Source organism: Poecilia mexicana, unplaced genomic scaffold, assembly GCF_051168715.1.
Source record: "Poecilia mexicana isolate PSO_F unplaced genomic scaffold, ASM5116871v1 scaffold_16, whole genome shotgun sequence".
Lineage (NCBI taxonomy): Eukaryota > Metazoa > Chordata > Actinopteri > Cyprinodontiformes > Poeciliidae > Poecilia > Poecilia mexicana.
Window position 1 is genome coordinate 13,474,836 of NW_028263385.1, and position 13,319 is coordinate 13,488,154.

Sequence of the window (13,319 nt, forward strand, 5' to 3'; positions counted from 1 at the left end):
TGACATATCACGAGGGCGTGCAAACTTCTCACAAGACCTGCTGAATATTTTTCAACCTGAAATTGTAGAAATGACTCTTGAACTTACTCCATAGTGAGTATGCTGACTCTGTCTAAGGTGTCTATGTTCGCCCGGTCAAACTCCTCCTGATATCTCTCCATCCTCAGCGCTTTCAGCCAATCGCCGACGGTCACCACTGCCGTTAAGTCTGTGGGCGTGGGGCTGAGCAGCGGTTGCGAGCAGCTCCTGCGAACGCCAAAAACAAGAGATTGAGATGCATTGTTGCGGACGCAGATTGCCCGGCGTGTGTTTCGAAGCTGCTGCTGCCTCACCGAGTTGGCTCGGCCTTGAGGGATGCAGGGTGCCTGATGAGTCGATCCAAAGAGGAGAGGAGCTGGTCGAAGCCTGGTCGCTCCCCCCGTTCGGCCTGCCAGCACTGAAGCATCAGGGAGTGGAGGGCAGGGGGGCAGTTGTGAGGTGGAGGGAGCCGATACTGATCTGCTACCGCCTTCATCACCTGCAGACCCAGAGGCACCGAATGCACAGGTTACGCACAGATGAAGAGAGACGAGGCTCCCGGAAAAGGTCAACGTGTGCTTGTAAGAGCATTTGGAGGAACACTATGGAGATTTTAGCCCTTTGGCATTTTGTGAACTACTAAAATATTCAAGAAGCAGGGAGAAAGGGAGCACATTTATTCTGAATCAGCATGTATGTGTAATAGCAAAAACAAGCAAAAAAGTAGAAACGTGCACAAAAATTATTCCTGCAAACCCTCTATGAGTTTAAATGTAATAAATCTAGGACTTCTGGAGACGGTCTACCTTCCCAGGGGGGAAAGCAGTTCTGCACGGTTTTGGACTGCAGTGAGTATGCCGTATGCTCACCAATCACCAAGTTCCCGCTTAGGTCACAGTCCCATCCTCACCTCTTGGTTGCTCATGTCCCAATACGGGCGCTCTCCGTAGGACATCACTTCCCACATCAGTATGCCGAAGCTCCAGACGTCGCTGGCTGTGCTGAACTTTCGATGTTGAAAAGCTTCTGGTGCGGTCCACCTCACTGGAATCTTACTGCCCTGATAGAGACAACAGAGCCAGACAGTCGGACTGACAATCACCGATCAAAGAAGTCAAATGAAATGAAAACAAAGGTCTCGGAGCGCACCAGAGAGGCGGTGTACGTGGGCATGTTGTGATCCAGACCCCTCATGAGTCTGGAGAGGCCGAAGTCAGAAACTTTGCACACCAGGTTGGAGTTGACCAGCACGTTTCTGGCAGCTAGGTCCCTGTGAACGAAGTTTCTCTCGGAGAGATACCGCATCCCGGCACCAACCCCCCTGAGCATCCCAACGAGCTGGAGGACACTGAACTGACCTTCGTTCTCCTGCAGAGGAAGCGGGACAGAACATCTGAGTTGTAGCATGGAGTCCGATGGCGCAAACGAAAAAAGGAGACGTTTTCTCACCCTGAGGAAACCATCCAGTGGTCCGTTCTCCATGAACTCTGTGATGATCCTCTCCGGAGGAGTGCGCGTGACGACCCCCTCCAACTTCAGCACGTTGGGATGATCAAATTGTCCCAGGACCCCCGCTTCACTGAGAAACATGCCCTTCTCTCTGTCAGACGCCCCCCAGCGAAGAGTCTTCACGGCCACCAGCACTTCCCTGCGGCCCACAGGACGGTAACGTCCACGAGACACTTCGCCAAACTGGGCTGAACGGGGGCAGAGCCAAACCAGTTAGCCGGAGCTGAGAAGGTTACAGGAGAGATTTAGGAGGACATCAAACCAACCTGCACCAATCACCTCCTCAATCTTGATGTGAGAAGGCTCTATTTCACGGGCAAATTCTTTAACAGCCTCACTGGGGTCTTCATAAGTGGACGGGTCCACGTAATACTTAACACCACCTGGAAATACAGAAAGAAATCAGGGATTTTAGCCACTTATTGACACAAATCCCAACACAGATTTTCTTATCCCAATGATGGGATGATCCTTAAGAGTATCGCTAATCTACTCTTTACAAAAATAAATATTTCATTTATTCTGAAAAAAATATTCAGCTATAGATGGATTGCGGAAGTTTTAAGCCGTTCTGGTGATATTTCTAGAACTTTTGCTATTATGTCTTTGTCTCGTTATGCACATATAAATAAACCTAATAAAGTTTCAGTAAACTAAACATACTCACCACGATTACTGATGTACCTCTGAAGCCGGTCGCTGTAAGGACTCTCTCTCCTCTTGCTGCAAAATGAACAAAAAGCATGTCAATTTCTAAAAAAAAAACAAAACAAAACATGATAATTGAGAACATAAAAGCATGAATGCATATTCTTAAAGACTTACCTGCGAAACACAACCACGACAATGATTGCTGCCACCACGAGGAGAAACGCTGCCCCGCCCATCACTGAGCCGACGAGCAGAGGAAGTCGGTTCTGGATCTGCTGTGAATGCTCCTCTGTGGGAGACACAACAGGACAGTCCAGGCTCAGATCCAAACCTCTGCTGTTGAACGCATTCAATTTGAATGCGCAGTTTTAGCGTTTCCACCTGAAAAGATTTGCCCTTGAAGTGTACCCTGTGCTTAGTTACCCTATGAGTTGTCTATGTAAGTTGCTTTGTACAGTACAATAAACATAAATGATGTGCAACTTGTTTCAATTTGTCAAAAGCATGTTTAATGGGATTATCTGGTCTAGTTTTCAAAGTATAAATTCACTTTTAAATGTATATTTTAAAAAGAAAAGGAATGTTTTTTTGTTTTTATTACGGACATGAGAAACCCCAGCGTGAAACCAACTAACAACAGCAGCAAAATAAATAATCTAATCCTGAATATTCCATTGTCAAAATAATACTAACTATTATTACATTTACTACATTTCCTTCCTAGGAAATCCCACCATCCATCCATCCATCCATCCATCCATCCATCCATCCATCCATCCATCCATCCATCCATCCATCCATCCATCCATCCATCCATCCATCCATCCATCCATCCATCCATCCATCCATCCATCACACTATCCCTCTCAGCTTTGCTAGGGGCCCTGGTGCCGATGTCCATCACCTGAAATCCCACAAGTGCAACTCAATTTTTTATTTATTTTTTTTATACTGTGATAACAAGTTGAGGTACCGAGCGGCAGCGTTGTGAAGTAGATGGTGCTGCTGTAGGGGCCGTAGCCTCGTTCATTTCGAGCTCGGATCTGGAAGGCGTAGATGGAGCCGGGAATCAGGGCGTTGACGGTCACCGTGTTGGTCTCGCTGTACACCGTCATGGCACTGTCCACGTCTGAGCCCTGAGGATCGCAGGCGAAGAAAGTCCCGTTCATTTTCTCTAGCCAAGTAAAAAGCATGTGAAAGTTATTAAACTGGTTTGCAAACACGCCTTGTCGTAATATCGTAGTTGGTACTCCAGGATGTCTCCGTTGGGTCGATCCGGCTGAGGCCAAGAGAGCGTGATGGAGTCTGGGGCTCGGCTCAACTGGTGCAACATGGGAACTGTACTGGGAACTGTGGTGGGCGAGACAACAGCAGTTTTATATCTGGTGTGATGATTATGGCTTTCAGCAAAAGACAACATAAAAGTCAATGACAGACAAAAAAAACAAACAAGAAAACAATAAAAAAAGTTATAAAAATGTTACACAGATAGTCACATACAGTGAGGGTAAGTCACAAAAGGTCAGAGCTTTCTGTTTAGAGAGTACTGTATCCCAACATATTAAGGGAAAGATGTGTGGAAGGAAAAAATACGGCAGAAAAAGATGCACAGACAACAGGTTTCTCAGGCCTTGAGAAAATTGTAAAGTCAATTCAACTCTTTAATTCAAGACTTTGGAGGAAATGCACAAAATATATACTGCTGCTGAGTCAGTGCTTTAAGAGCCAGACACATTCAAAACATGTGATACAACTATTGCATCTGTGGTGTTAAGCCATCCCTGAATCGGAGACGTCAGTGGTGACTTACTAGCGTTAAGGAAGAGGAGACAAATATGAGGTTGTTGCTTAGTAATCCAAAAATGAAAATAATTGTAGAAGAATGGAGAAGCAGAGAGTCCAACTTAGAGGCTCCGTGAAGTTTCTGGTGTTGGTCAATTGTCCGAAAATCTGCAACGCTAAAGTTTTAAACACTTTGTGGTCTGCTGAGAAGCTTCACGGCGACATTGACGTTTTCTTTAATGACAATGGTATCACACTTTGAATGGCTAGCAGAGAAGCTATGTGTTATTGTCAGGAGGCAGATAAGAGGACAGCAGAGCAGAACGACGAGCTGAAGGATAATATTTACGCAACACTAACACCTCAGCAGAGCCACAGACTGATCCCCCATGCTACACTGCACTGATGCAGCAATTCATGCAAAAGGAGGCCTGAACAAGTACTGAGTGCATATACTGTACAATACTCTGACATACCTTTCTGAAGGATGACATTTCTGATTTAAAATCCTATTTTTGCTGTTCTGATGTAACATTCTGTCATCTGATGATGTTCCTTTTTGTGTTTTCACTCGCTGCAAACCATAATTATCAACATAAGCAGACATAAATGCTCAAATGCATCACTGTTAAGTGTAGTCAATCCATATCATAAATGTGTTTAGTTTTTCTTTTGTAAGTTATTAAACCAACATTAAGGTTTTGGTGTTGATCAGATTAATTAAGAATAATTAAGAATCCTGTATTTGTGCGGATCAATTCAGCAGTGGTTTGTTTTGATCTTAATTGAACTGGACTGCAGCTAATTAAAGTATATATGCAATTAACTGAATCTTCCTTACAATGATTTAACCTAAAATTTCATTGTTGCTGAATTAAATCCTAACAAAGATTCGTAACCACATGGGGGCAGTATTACTTAACCTGTGTGGGATGTTCAAGAGCGTCTAAAAGTGGAGTTTTATGGAGCGCCAAGCAGGATCTCGTTACAGTCACTGCGATGGCAAGGCGACTCAAGCTACAGAAAACTTTCTTTGTATGTAATCAATAATCTCCTGAGGCCCCTACACTGGGTTGTTGGATAATTTAGATCAATTAAAGTTCAAGTTTCTCGTAATTGGCTTCTTGGAAAGCTACAAAAATCATGCACTTGATCTGTACAGCGCTTAGCTTTCCTTTTGTCTCCCAACTCATTTGCTTTCATCTCTCTTCCTGTCCGTCTCTTTGTCTTCCCATCTCTCATTCGTCCCTTTCTTCCCACTCGGAGATCATAATGAGATCTGACAGCACGCTGAAACATTGAGCGACCCCTCGTCCAGAGAGCGGCAGCAGCAGAAAAGATGGGGCTGAAGCACCGAAAGAGATAAAAGAGGAGGGGCAGAGACCACCACACACACACACACACGCACACACACACACACACACAGACAGGATCCACAGAGCTTCTCATTTTCTTTCATCTCATCTTTTTCATCCGCTCTGTCCCGTTCTCACCTGACTGGCTGGTAGTGAAATTGATGCTTGTGTATCGAGCCGGAAAAGGACTCAAAGATGAAACCTCATTCATTGCTTGCACCTGTCAATATGGAGAAAACACACACTCTGACGTGACATTCAGAGCCAACGCTGACATTTACGACACGCGCGAGAAACAAAGACAGCCACGGAGCATTCACCATGTCAAGTCAACACATCCCAGTGAATGGGAAATATCTCCCCATAATGAATAAGAAATAGGCCGTGATTCCAACTGAGCTGTGTGGAACTAAATAATAAATGTGTGTATTTGATGATGCGGGGCTTTTAAATTAATTCAGCTCGTACCCTCTAAAATCCTCCTTATGTGAACACTGAAAAGGCCTCAGCACTCACATGAAGGTCTTAAAGCCCAATTTACAACCTGTTTCATTGATCAGTCGGAAGAGAGAGAACCAGGAAAAGAAAAAGTCAGTAATTGGAGCATGTGCATCTTGAAGGGGAGGAGAGGCTTGTGCTGAATGAGCGAGGGTTTTGGAGCAGGCCAGAAAAAAGTTGAGGAAACATCTAGAGCATGTTGTTCAAACTGGAAATATTTTAATACCCGAATTGATCTACAAATAGATATAAAAAAAAAAAACTATTTTTTTCTGTCAAGCAGAAGCTGGATTCAATGAAGATTGCACATTTGAATGTAGTCCGTAATATCTAGCTAAAATTTAGGTGTGTGGTGCTCCAACGTGGCTTTGAAGGTTAATTGCAACATATGTTTATGTGCAACTATTGGTCGTCATCACACAATATTTTAAATACCACTAAGAACATCGATCAGATGTAGGTCACACTCTGACCACTAGGTGGCAGCAAAGCACTTCCTTTACAAGTCTTGCTGTGGGTTGAGTCTGCATCAAATGGCACCTGAGCTGCTTTAACGGCTCAAGAGTTTTGAGTCAAAAGTGTGACTAGAGTCAACACAGGATTAAAAACTAGATACTGAGTAGTTCTTGTCACTGGGTTATCCGGCTGAAACAACAGCTTCCAGGTGGTTGAAAAGTTTTAAGTGACTAATATAAATTGTGTCTACAAGTTGGTTTCATCTTAAGCACGACCTAGAAAGGACAGAGACTCACCCGGACAAATGATAATATTAGAACTCCTTTCTTTTAGATTTAATGATTATTACCAATGATTATATTAAAGGTCTGTAGTCTCATCTGTTTCACACTATTACAGTCCACACTGAAATAGTTTAATTGGCTAAATGTTTTCCACCTGCCAAAAATTAAATAAATTGATCATAAAAAATCCTACATTTTTTGAAGCAATGAGTCAAAATCTGATTATTTTCTAACTTCCTATGGCAGCTTGCTGTGCTATGAGCTTGGGATCAAAGCTAATATTAGCACATAATCCGTTTTTATTGTTTCACTATCTGTCTTGTATTTATTGATGCTGCTGCTGTGTATGTTACTGTTGAGCAACATTTTTATAGCCATAATGGCTGGTGAGAGTTGAATAAGGCACAACACTTTTTGTTTTCTTCCTTCCCTTGACATTTGTTCCAAAATCAGTATCTGCAATGAAAAACAAACACTGATATGCAATCTGAATTAAAATGTTTGTGTCGTCTTGATTTCATCTAAAATTTTAAATATTTAAATATAAACAAATCAGTGTGTGTTTACATCATTTCATAGGAATCATACTCCGGGCTGAAAGTTGTCTAATATTGGATATTCATTAATAAATGAAAGCTTTTATTTATATAATGACATATCTTTCATCGCTACAGGGACCAGTACCTGTATGAGATAAGTGACCCTGGTCAGCAGATTGTTGAGGGTGACTTTAGTCTGTTTCAGGTTGGTCTGTGACAGACTGAAGGTGACTCCCTCTCCACACCAGGAACATGCGGCTGGGTTGCTGAAGGTGGGCGAAGGGCAAATGCGACAAACTACCCCGTACCACACTTCAGTGCGGCCTCCCATGTCCACCGGCGGACGCCATCTTAAGGAGACTCCTCCATCGCCGCTTTCATACTCCCATGTCAGAGATACTGGAGCAGAAGGAGGAGCTGAGGAGAAACGGAGGGAGCAGGAGGGTTCGGCATGTATAATATAAGCAGGGGATACTTAGACTGAAGCGTCTGGTGAAAAGTTTATGACACAAGGAAGGTTTCATGCTGGCAAAGCCATTTATTCCTGTATAAAAGTAATTGAAAGAGGCTCATAAAATAGCTCGACAGTGATGCATTTCTTAAGCGAGAACAGCTTTTTAATACTTCTCAGGTTTGTCTTTTGTAGATCAATCCATAAAACAAGATGGATTTGGTAATTGTAACTTGATTATTTCCACAGTTTGACTCCAGGGGGCCCCTTGCACATCTCCAAGAGAGTTGGGCATAAACAAACAAACACACAAGGCTCACTTGTGCAGGCGGTCGAGTTGGCATCGTTGGCTGCACGATAAAAGCCGCTGCGACATTCGCACACACTCGATCCCTCCTGGCTGGTTCTGCTGTTGGACGGACACACGGAGCAGGGATTGGAGCCAGACACAGACTTGAAGTAGCCCACAGGACAAGCTGCGGAGAGACAGAAAAGGGCACAAGGATGGTTGAGTACTTTCACAGTGACGGATGATACAATAAAGGCGGTCGCTGATCCTGATGAGCCAGAATCCTACAGAAGTCTTAAAGCTTTGAAGAAAAGCGCTGGGCAGAACAACAACACAATAAGCTATGGATATGTGTACCAGACACATTTACAATCATGAAAAATGATGCATTTGTGCAAAATTAGGAAGCTAGATCATTTCTCTGGTCTTTTTTTTTGTTAAAGATTTCTTAAAATTTATTCTTCATTCTCATTGCCAAGTCATAAACACAGGCAAGAGAAGGATGCCAAAGCTCATCCCCTTGTGATTTAATTTTTATAATGCAACTTCACACCAGCAGCAGCTAAGAACATCGCGTTTATTGGAGATGGCAACAAGAATGAAGTTCATGATGTTATGGTGAAGGACAGACACAAAAATAACACAAATAACAGCACATTTCTTATTGCTAACCCTAACCCTACCCTTTCAGCAGATAACAGGAAGGCTAAATGGACTACAGCCTTCCTGTTGTTTTATCCCTTTGGCTTCAAATGGTCCTTTGTCACAAAAACAATGGATTTAAAATGTTGTCAACTTTTTGGAAATCTCAAATTTAGGAGTTGCATTGTCTATAAACACGGAGCTACAGCTTTAGTTATAATAGCCAAGCTAAATTTGCAAACTGGTAATATAAATGTTGAAGATATATCATTTTGTCCGATTTTACAAACATACTGATGTTAATAAATAATGACCACACGCAACATGAAGGTGAGATAATAAAACTATGAATCCTGATATTCTATGTTCTTGTGTTGTAGTTCTTAAGAAGAAATCGGTTTGGCTAAAAGTCGTATATGCAGATCAGAGCTTTACAAAAAAAAAGAAAAAAAAGAAAAAAAAGAAATTAGACTCAAAAATCTGATCAGTGCATCAGCAGTTTTAACTATGACAAGTTAATCTCTCAAGTAAATCCATTGGCTTGTGCTGAGTTGGCACTGAACTATTGGAAGTACTTAAAGAAAAGCCTGGAGTAAGTAAACGAACTGATCAAGTATTTGGATGTTTTGTGAATGCTGAGTGTGAGATTTCAAGTTTTATGCACAAACTCGGTAATTTCCTACCGATGCTGGAGCCGGTCCCAAGTGCAGCACCTCTATAGTGTGTGTGCATCCAGAGCAGAATCCTGTCTTGGGACGGAACCACTGAAATAAAACCAACCCGAAGACACCAAGACTGCAAAAAAGGTTTGGAGAGAACCCCTTTATGCTCACCACAATAATTTGTCTACATAAAAAAAGTTAAAAAAAAGTCAAAGTATCTGTTAGGAGAAAAACATCAAACTGTATTTAGAGGGTTTTTACTAAAATGGTCTGAATTGTGTTTGGATGTCATGTTGGTGTTTTAGGTTGTTTTTTTTTTTATTGCTTTGGTCAGTCCTGTCAACATGTGTTTTGAAGTTTTAAAAGCATTTCAGCGCCACTTGTGGTTTCCTTTGGTTCAGAAGTTCACAGCTGTTTGCTACTTTTCCCTGCTCTGTCATTTAATTGTTTTTACAGAGGATGTGGTCCAGGTTGAGCAGAGCACACCCAAAGCACCGGCCTAACATAAAGATCGGCTACTTTCCCACAGTATAAACGCTCTGTCAACGCTGTTAGGTTGATTTGTTTGATCAAAAATTATTAAATTAGAAATTAATAGATAATCAACGGCCAAAGAGATCGCCCTCACTCACTCTGATCAGAGGAAAACAGATTATTTAACCTTTTTAAAAGGAAACTGATTATATGAAATCATTTATGAGTTTCAAAAACTGAGGGAACAGTCTTCTCAATTTTACTGCATGTCTTGTTCAGTCAACCTTCGCATATATTGGCACAAATGGCAGAGATTTGTAAAAAAACAAAAAAAAAAAAACCTTGAAAAAAATCAATAATTGTCATAATCTCACAAAAAAGTTTTACAAAAATCCTGCCTTTATTTTGAGAACATTTAATTAATGGGGGGGGAAAAGCACATTCAATATGTCAAGACAACCTTAACCTAAATCCAGACGCTTGTTTTAAATTGTCTGTATTATTCAGTTTGTTTGTTTTTTCCTCTTTAATTGCGTTTCTCTTTTAATGCTCTGTCTTTATGAAGCCGTTTGTGATTCATATCTGCAAAATGTGCTACATAAATAACATTAACTTACATGCCCCCAAAAATGTGAAAAATATCTGTGTGGAAGTTTAAGTTTATCGCGCAGTGTGACTCACGCATACAATTTTGTCTTGTCAAAAAGAAATTAAATGTCGCAGAACAAGATGCCTCAGTCAGTTTTTCAATTTGTCTCTCCATTTCCTAGAAAATATTAATTTAATTGGATAAGAGCTTCCCTTTGGGCTCAGACTGTGACAAACATTCTTTATGGTTTTCTATTACACGACTGCAAATAGCTTTATTAATCAATAACAAATTAGAATGAAGAAACGTTATGAAGGATAAATACCAAAATAAAACAGAGAATAACTGTAAATTAAAACGGTTAATCAATCAATCTGAATGTTTTCAGGAAATTTAAAATCATTAAGTCTTGTGACAGACAAGAGGAAAGATTTTAAAAAATTAAGTTTACTCAACTGAATTGCTTCATAACCGTCACCCTGAGGTACAAACACTCAAATAACAAAGGAGGCATTTAGTTTTTAACTATTTAGAAAATCCTACAATCAGACTATCACAGAATGAATTAGTACTGATATATTTCATTAATTATTGTGTAACTATTTGGGTGCAATGAGATGCAATTAAACTGATAGGAATAGCAGTTTCCTGTGGAAAGGCTGTGTGTACTATTTCTGTCCCACACAGAATATCGAATCCTGCTGCCTACGCCAACGTTTTTCAGTTTTGAAAGCAACCTGCGATGAGGGTCAACTGTTGGCGTCAACCGTGAGACAGCCGAGGTCGACCTGAGTGAGACGTCACCTTCTGCAGCAACCTGCCAGAACCTCGACGGCTCTCAGATCACCAGAACACAGAGCCTGCAGCCTGCGGGTTGGTCTGCTTCTGTTTTTAAAGTCTGCGTGGAGGTATGTGTGAGCGCCTGGAGCGGTGTCTATTACAGGCTGCATCGTTTAAAACAGGTTCACTTTGTCTGTAACCTTAAAGTGGAGTCTCTGCACCTGGAGAAGCTCTGCTGCATCTTCCTGCTGGGTGCAAATGGAAGGCTGATACCACCAGAACCCGCAGGTGGAACCAACAGAGCCACTCATATGTTTTTAACCAGCTTTAAAGTACTTTTTGAGTCGGAGGATGAAGGATGTGTGTGTGTGTGTGTGTGTGTGTGTCTGGTGTCTCTGGTCTGCAGAGAGGGAATGTCTGACCTTATTTATATAACCTTGTCAGAGACATGTAGCACGTCTCAAGCTTTAAATGCTGAATGAGCGTGGATGGCTCTGTGTGTGTGCGTGTGTGTGTACGTGTGTGTGTGAGAGGTGGTGGTTTGGTAGCGTGGGAGGAGAAAATAAGAAGGCAGGATGAGAAAGAGGGGATGAATAAACAGATAAAAGGCTTTCTGTGTTCTCACTTGTCTCTGAAAGCTTGCTCAGCGATCAAACAGGTGTGAAGTGGGAAAAGGGAGGCAGCGGGAAGAGAACGAGTGATGGGAGACGGCGAAAGAGAAGAGGTGAACTCGGAGACAGACAGCCAGAGAAGGACGGAGGAACGATGACGCATCTGAGCAAGTCTGGATATCAGCAGAGAGTTAATTTTGCAATTCTCTTCTAAACGCAACTCTCATTTATTACACAGAGTATGATATAGTTTTGGCATCAAGAGACATAAACATAAATATAAATGCTCTGGATGATTGTTGGTCTGTCGTTGAGATAGTGTGCACATTAGTGTGTGCAGATCAGAAAAGAAGTCATTTTGTAAGCAAACCTTGAATCCTCAATAATATAGTATATATCATCTTTCAATTTCAGAAAATAAAATACATTTCCTTTATATTTGTTAGATATGCCTTTAAACTTTGATTTGGTTCAAATGTTTTGGGCATCTTTCCTCAACTTAGTCGAGTTTGTAGGTGGCTTTGCTCAGAATATTTTAAGATCTGGACAGACTTTTTCCATGGGACTCAAATCAGGATTTTATTATTAGTATTATTGTGACTCAAAACCATTAAATCTGCTGTCATTAAGCTACATTGTGACTAATTTGGCTGCATCCTTTGGGTTCTTTTTTCATCCAATCTTTAACTTTCTGGCAGATGTCCTGATAACAAGTTCCCCCATATTGTTCTTTCCTTATTATTTCACATATGTTGGAAAGTGCTCAGGTCTCTCCTACAGGAAAACTACACAACTTGATGCAACCACATCCATATACTTTTTAATAAACATCCCTTCAAATATTACGGTATCTGTTCCTGAGGGCATTTTGGCCTCTTCCTTCCTGATGAGCCTTCCAGCCCATGTCAGTACAAACTCATTTTAGTGTTTACTAATTAAACTACCTTACCAGCTGCACAGACAGCATCTTCACAAAGTTTTTTGCTTTTATTCTGTGGTAGCACATTCGCCATCCTTCCTGAGCATTTTATCTGGAAATCCCCACGTTGCCCACATAATTACTGGAGCAGGTGATCATGGCAGTCCCAGGCATCTCGAAACTACTTGTAATTGTTGTATAACTTTTGCTGCCTCTTGGCCATGACTCCCTCAAAGAATAGGTTTTTAATCTCAATGAGACTTTCCTGGTTAAATAAAAAAAAATACAAATCTTCCACCTGATGCCCGAGCCGATTTCATCAAATTTTTTTCTTGATCACCAGGAGAAAATACGTTTGAGGTTTTGCCAAAGCGCAGCCACTGGTGTGTCTCCGTTTAGCTTAACGGCGTGAGTTGAATCAGAAGCTACAAAAGCCATGACATCATCATCTGATGTTTCACAGATTGTTTACGTTTTTAATTCACTTTGAGCTAAGTATTAATTCTCATTATTCAAATGATAAATGATTTTGGTAATCCTGACTGATCAAAAACAGGAAAAGCATAGATTTCGTATCTGACAGTGAAAAACAGTTGTGCAAATTTCTGTACATGGATCTGGTTCCAGCTGTATTTTCGACGGGTTAGCAGAGGAAGCTGCAGAAAAATGAACAAGAAAAACAATAACAGAGTCGGCGTCTGGAGCCGAGTTCCTCCATCATTTATTTCCTCGCTGTACATTAACAGACGCGTTCCCGGACGGCTCTGACATGAAACATGACTCTGCTACAAAGGCTCTCATCATCGCCGC

At 41.5% G+C, this 13,319-nt stretch overlaps 1 protein-coding gene across 1 annotated transcript in view; it reads right to left on the bottom strand.

The window, feature by feature from the left end:
- ephb6 (eph receptor B6) overlaps nucleotides 1-13,319 on the bottom strand; it is a 60,693-nt gene that overhangs the window by 1,976 nt on the left and 45,398 nt on the right. Inside the window, exons 6-18 of the mRNA XM_014984942.2 lie at nucleotides 7,864-8,019; nucleotides 7,238-7,509; nucleotides 5,454-5,535; nucleotides 3,404-3,528; nucleotides 3,152-3,314; nucleotides 2,353-2,467; nucleotides 2,195-2,250; nucleotides 1,794-1,910; nucleotides 1,468-1,715; nucleotides 1,168-1,386; nucleotides 929-1,078; nucleotides 333-517; nucleotides 88-246 (exon numbers count right to left, since the gene is read on the bottom strand). Of these exons, the coding sequence (XP_014840428.2) occupies nucleotides 88-246; nucleotides 333-517; nucleotides 929-1,078; nucleotides 1,168-1,386; nucleotides 1,468-1,715; nucleotides 1,794-1,910; nucleotides 2,195-2,250; nucleotides 2,353-2,467; nucleotides 3,152-3,314; nucleotides 3,404-3,528; nucleotides 5,454-5,535; nucleotides 7,238-7,509; nucleotides 7,864-8,019 (2,047 nt within the window). The remainder of the gene's footprint in view (nucleotides 1-87; nucleotides 247-332; nucleotides 518-928; nucleotides 1,079-1,167; nucleotides 1,387-1,467; nucleotides 1,716-1,793; nucleotides 1,911-2,194; nucleotides 2,251-2,352; nucleotides 2,468-3,151; nucleotides 3,315-3,403; nucleotides 3,529-5,453; nucleotides 5,536-7,237; nucleotides 7,510-7,863; nucleotides 8,020-13,319) is intronic.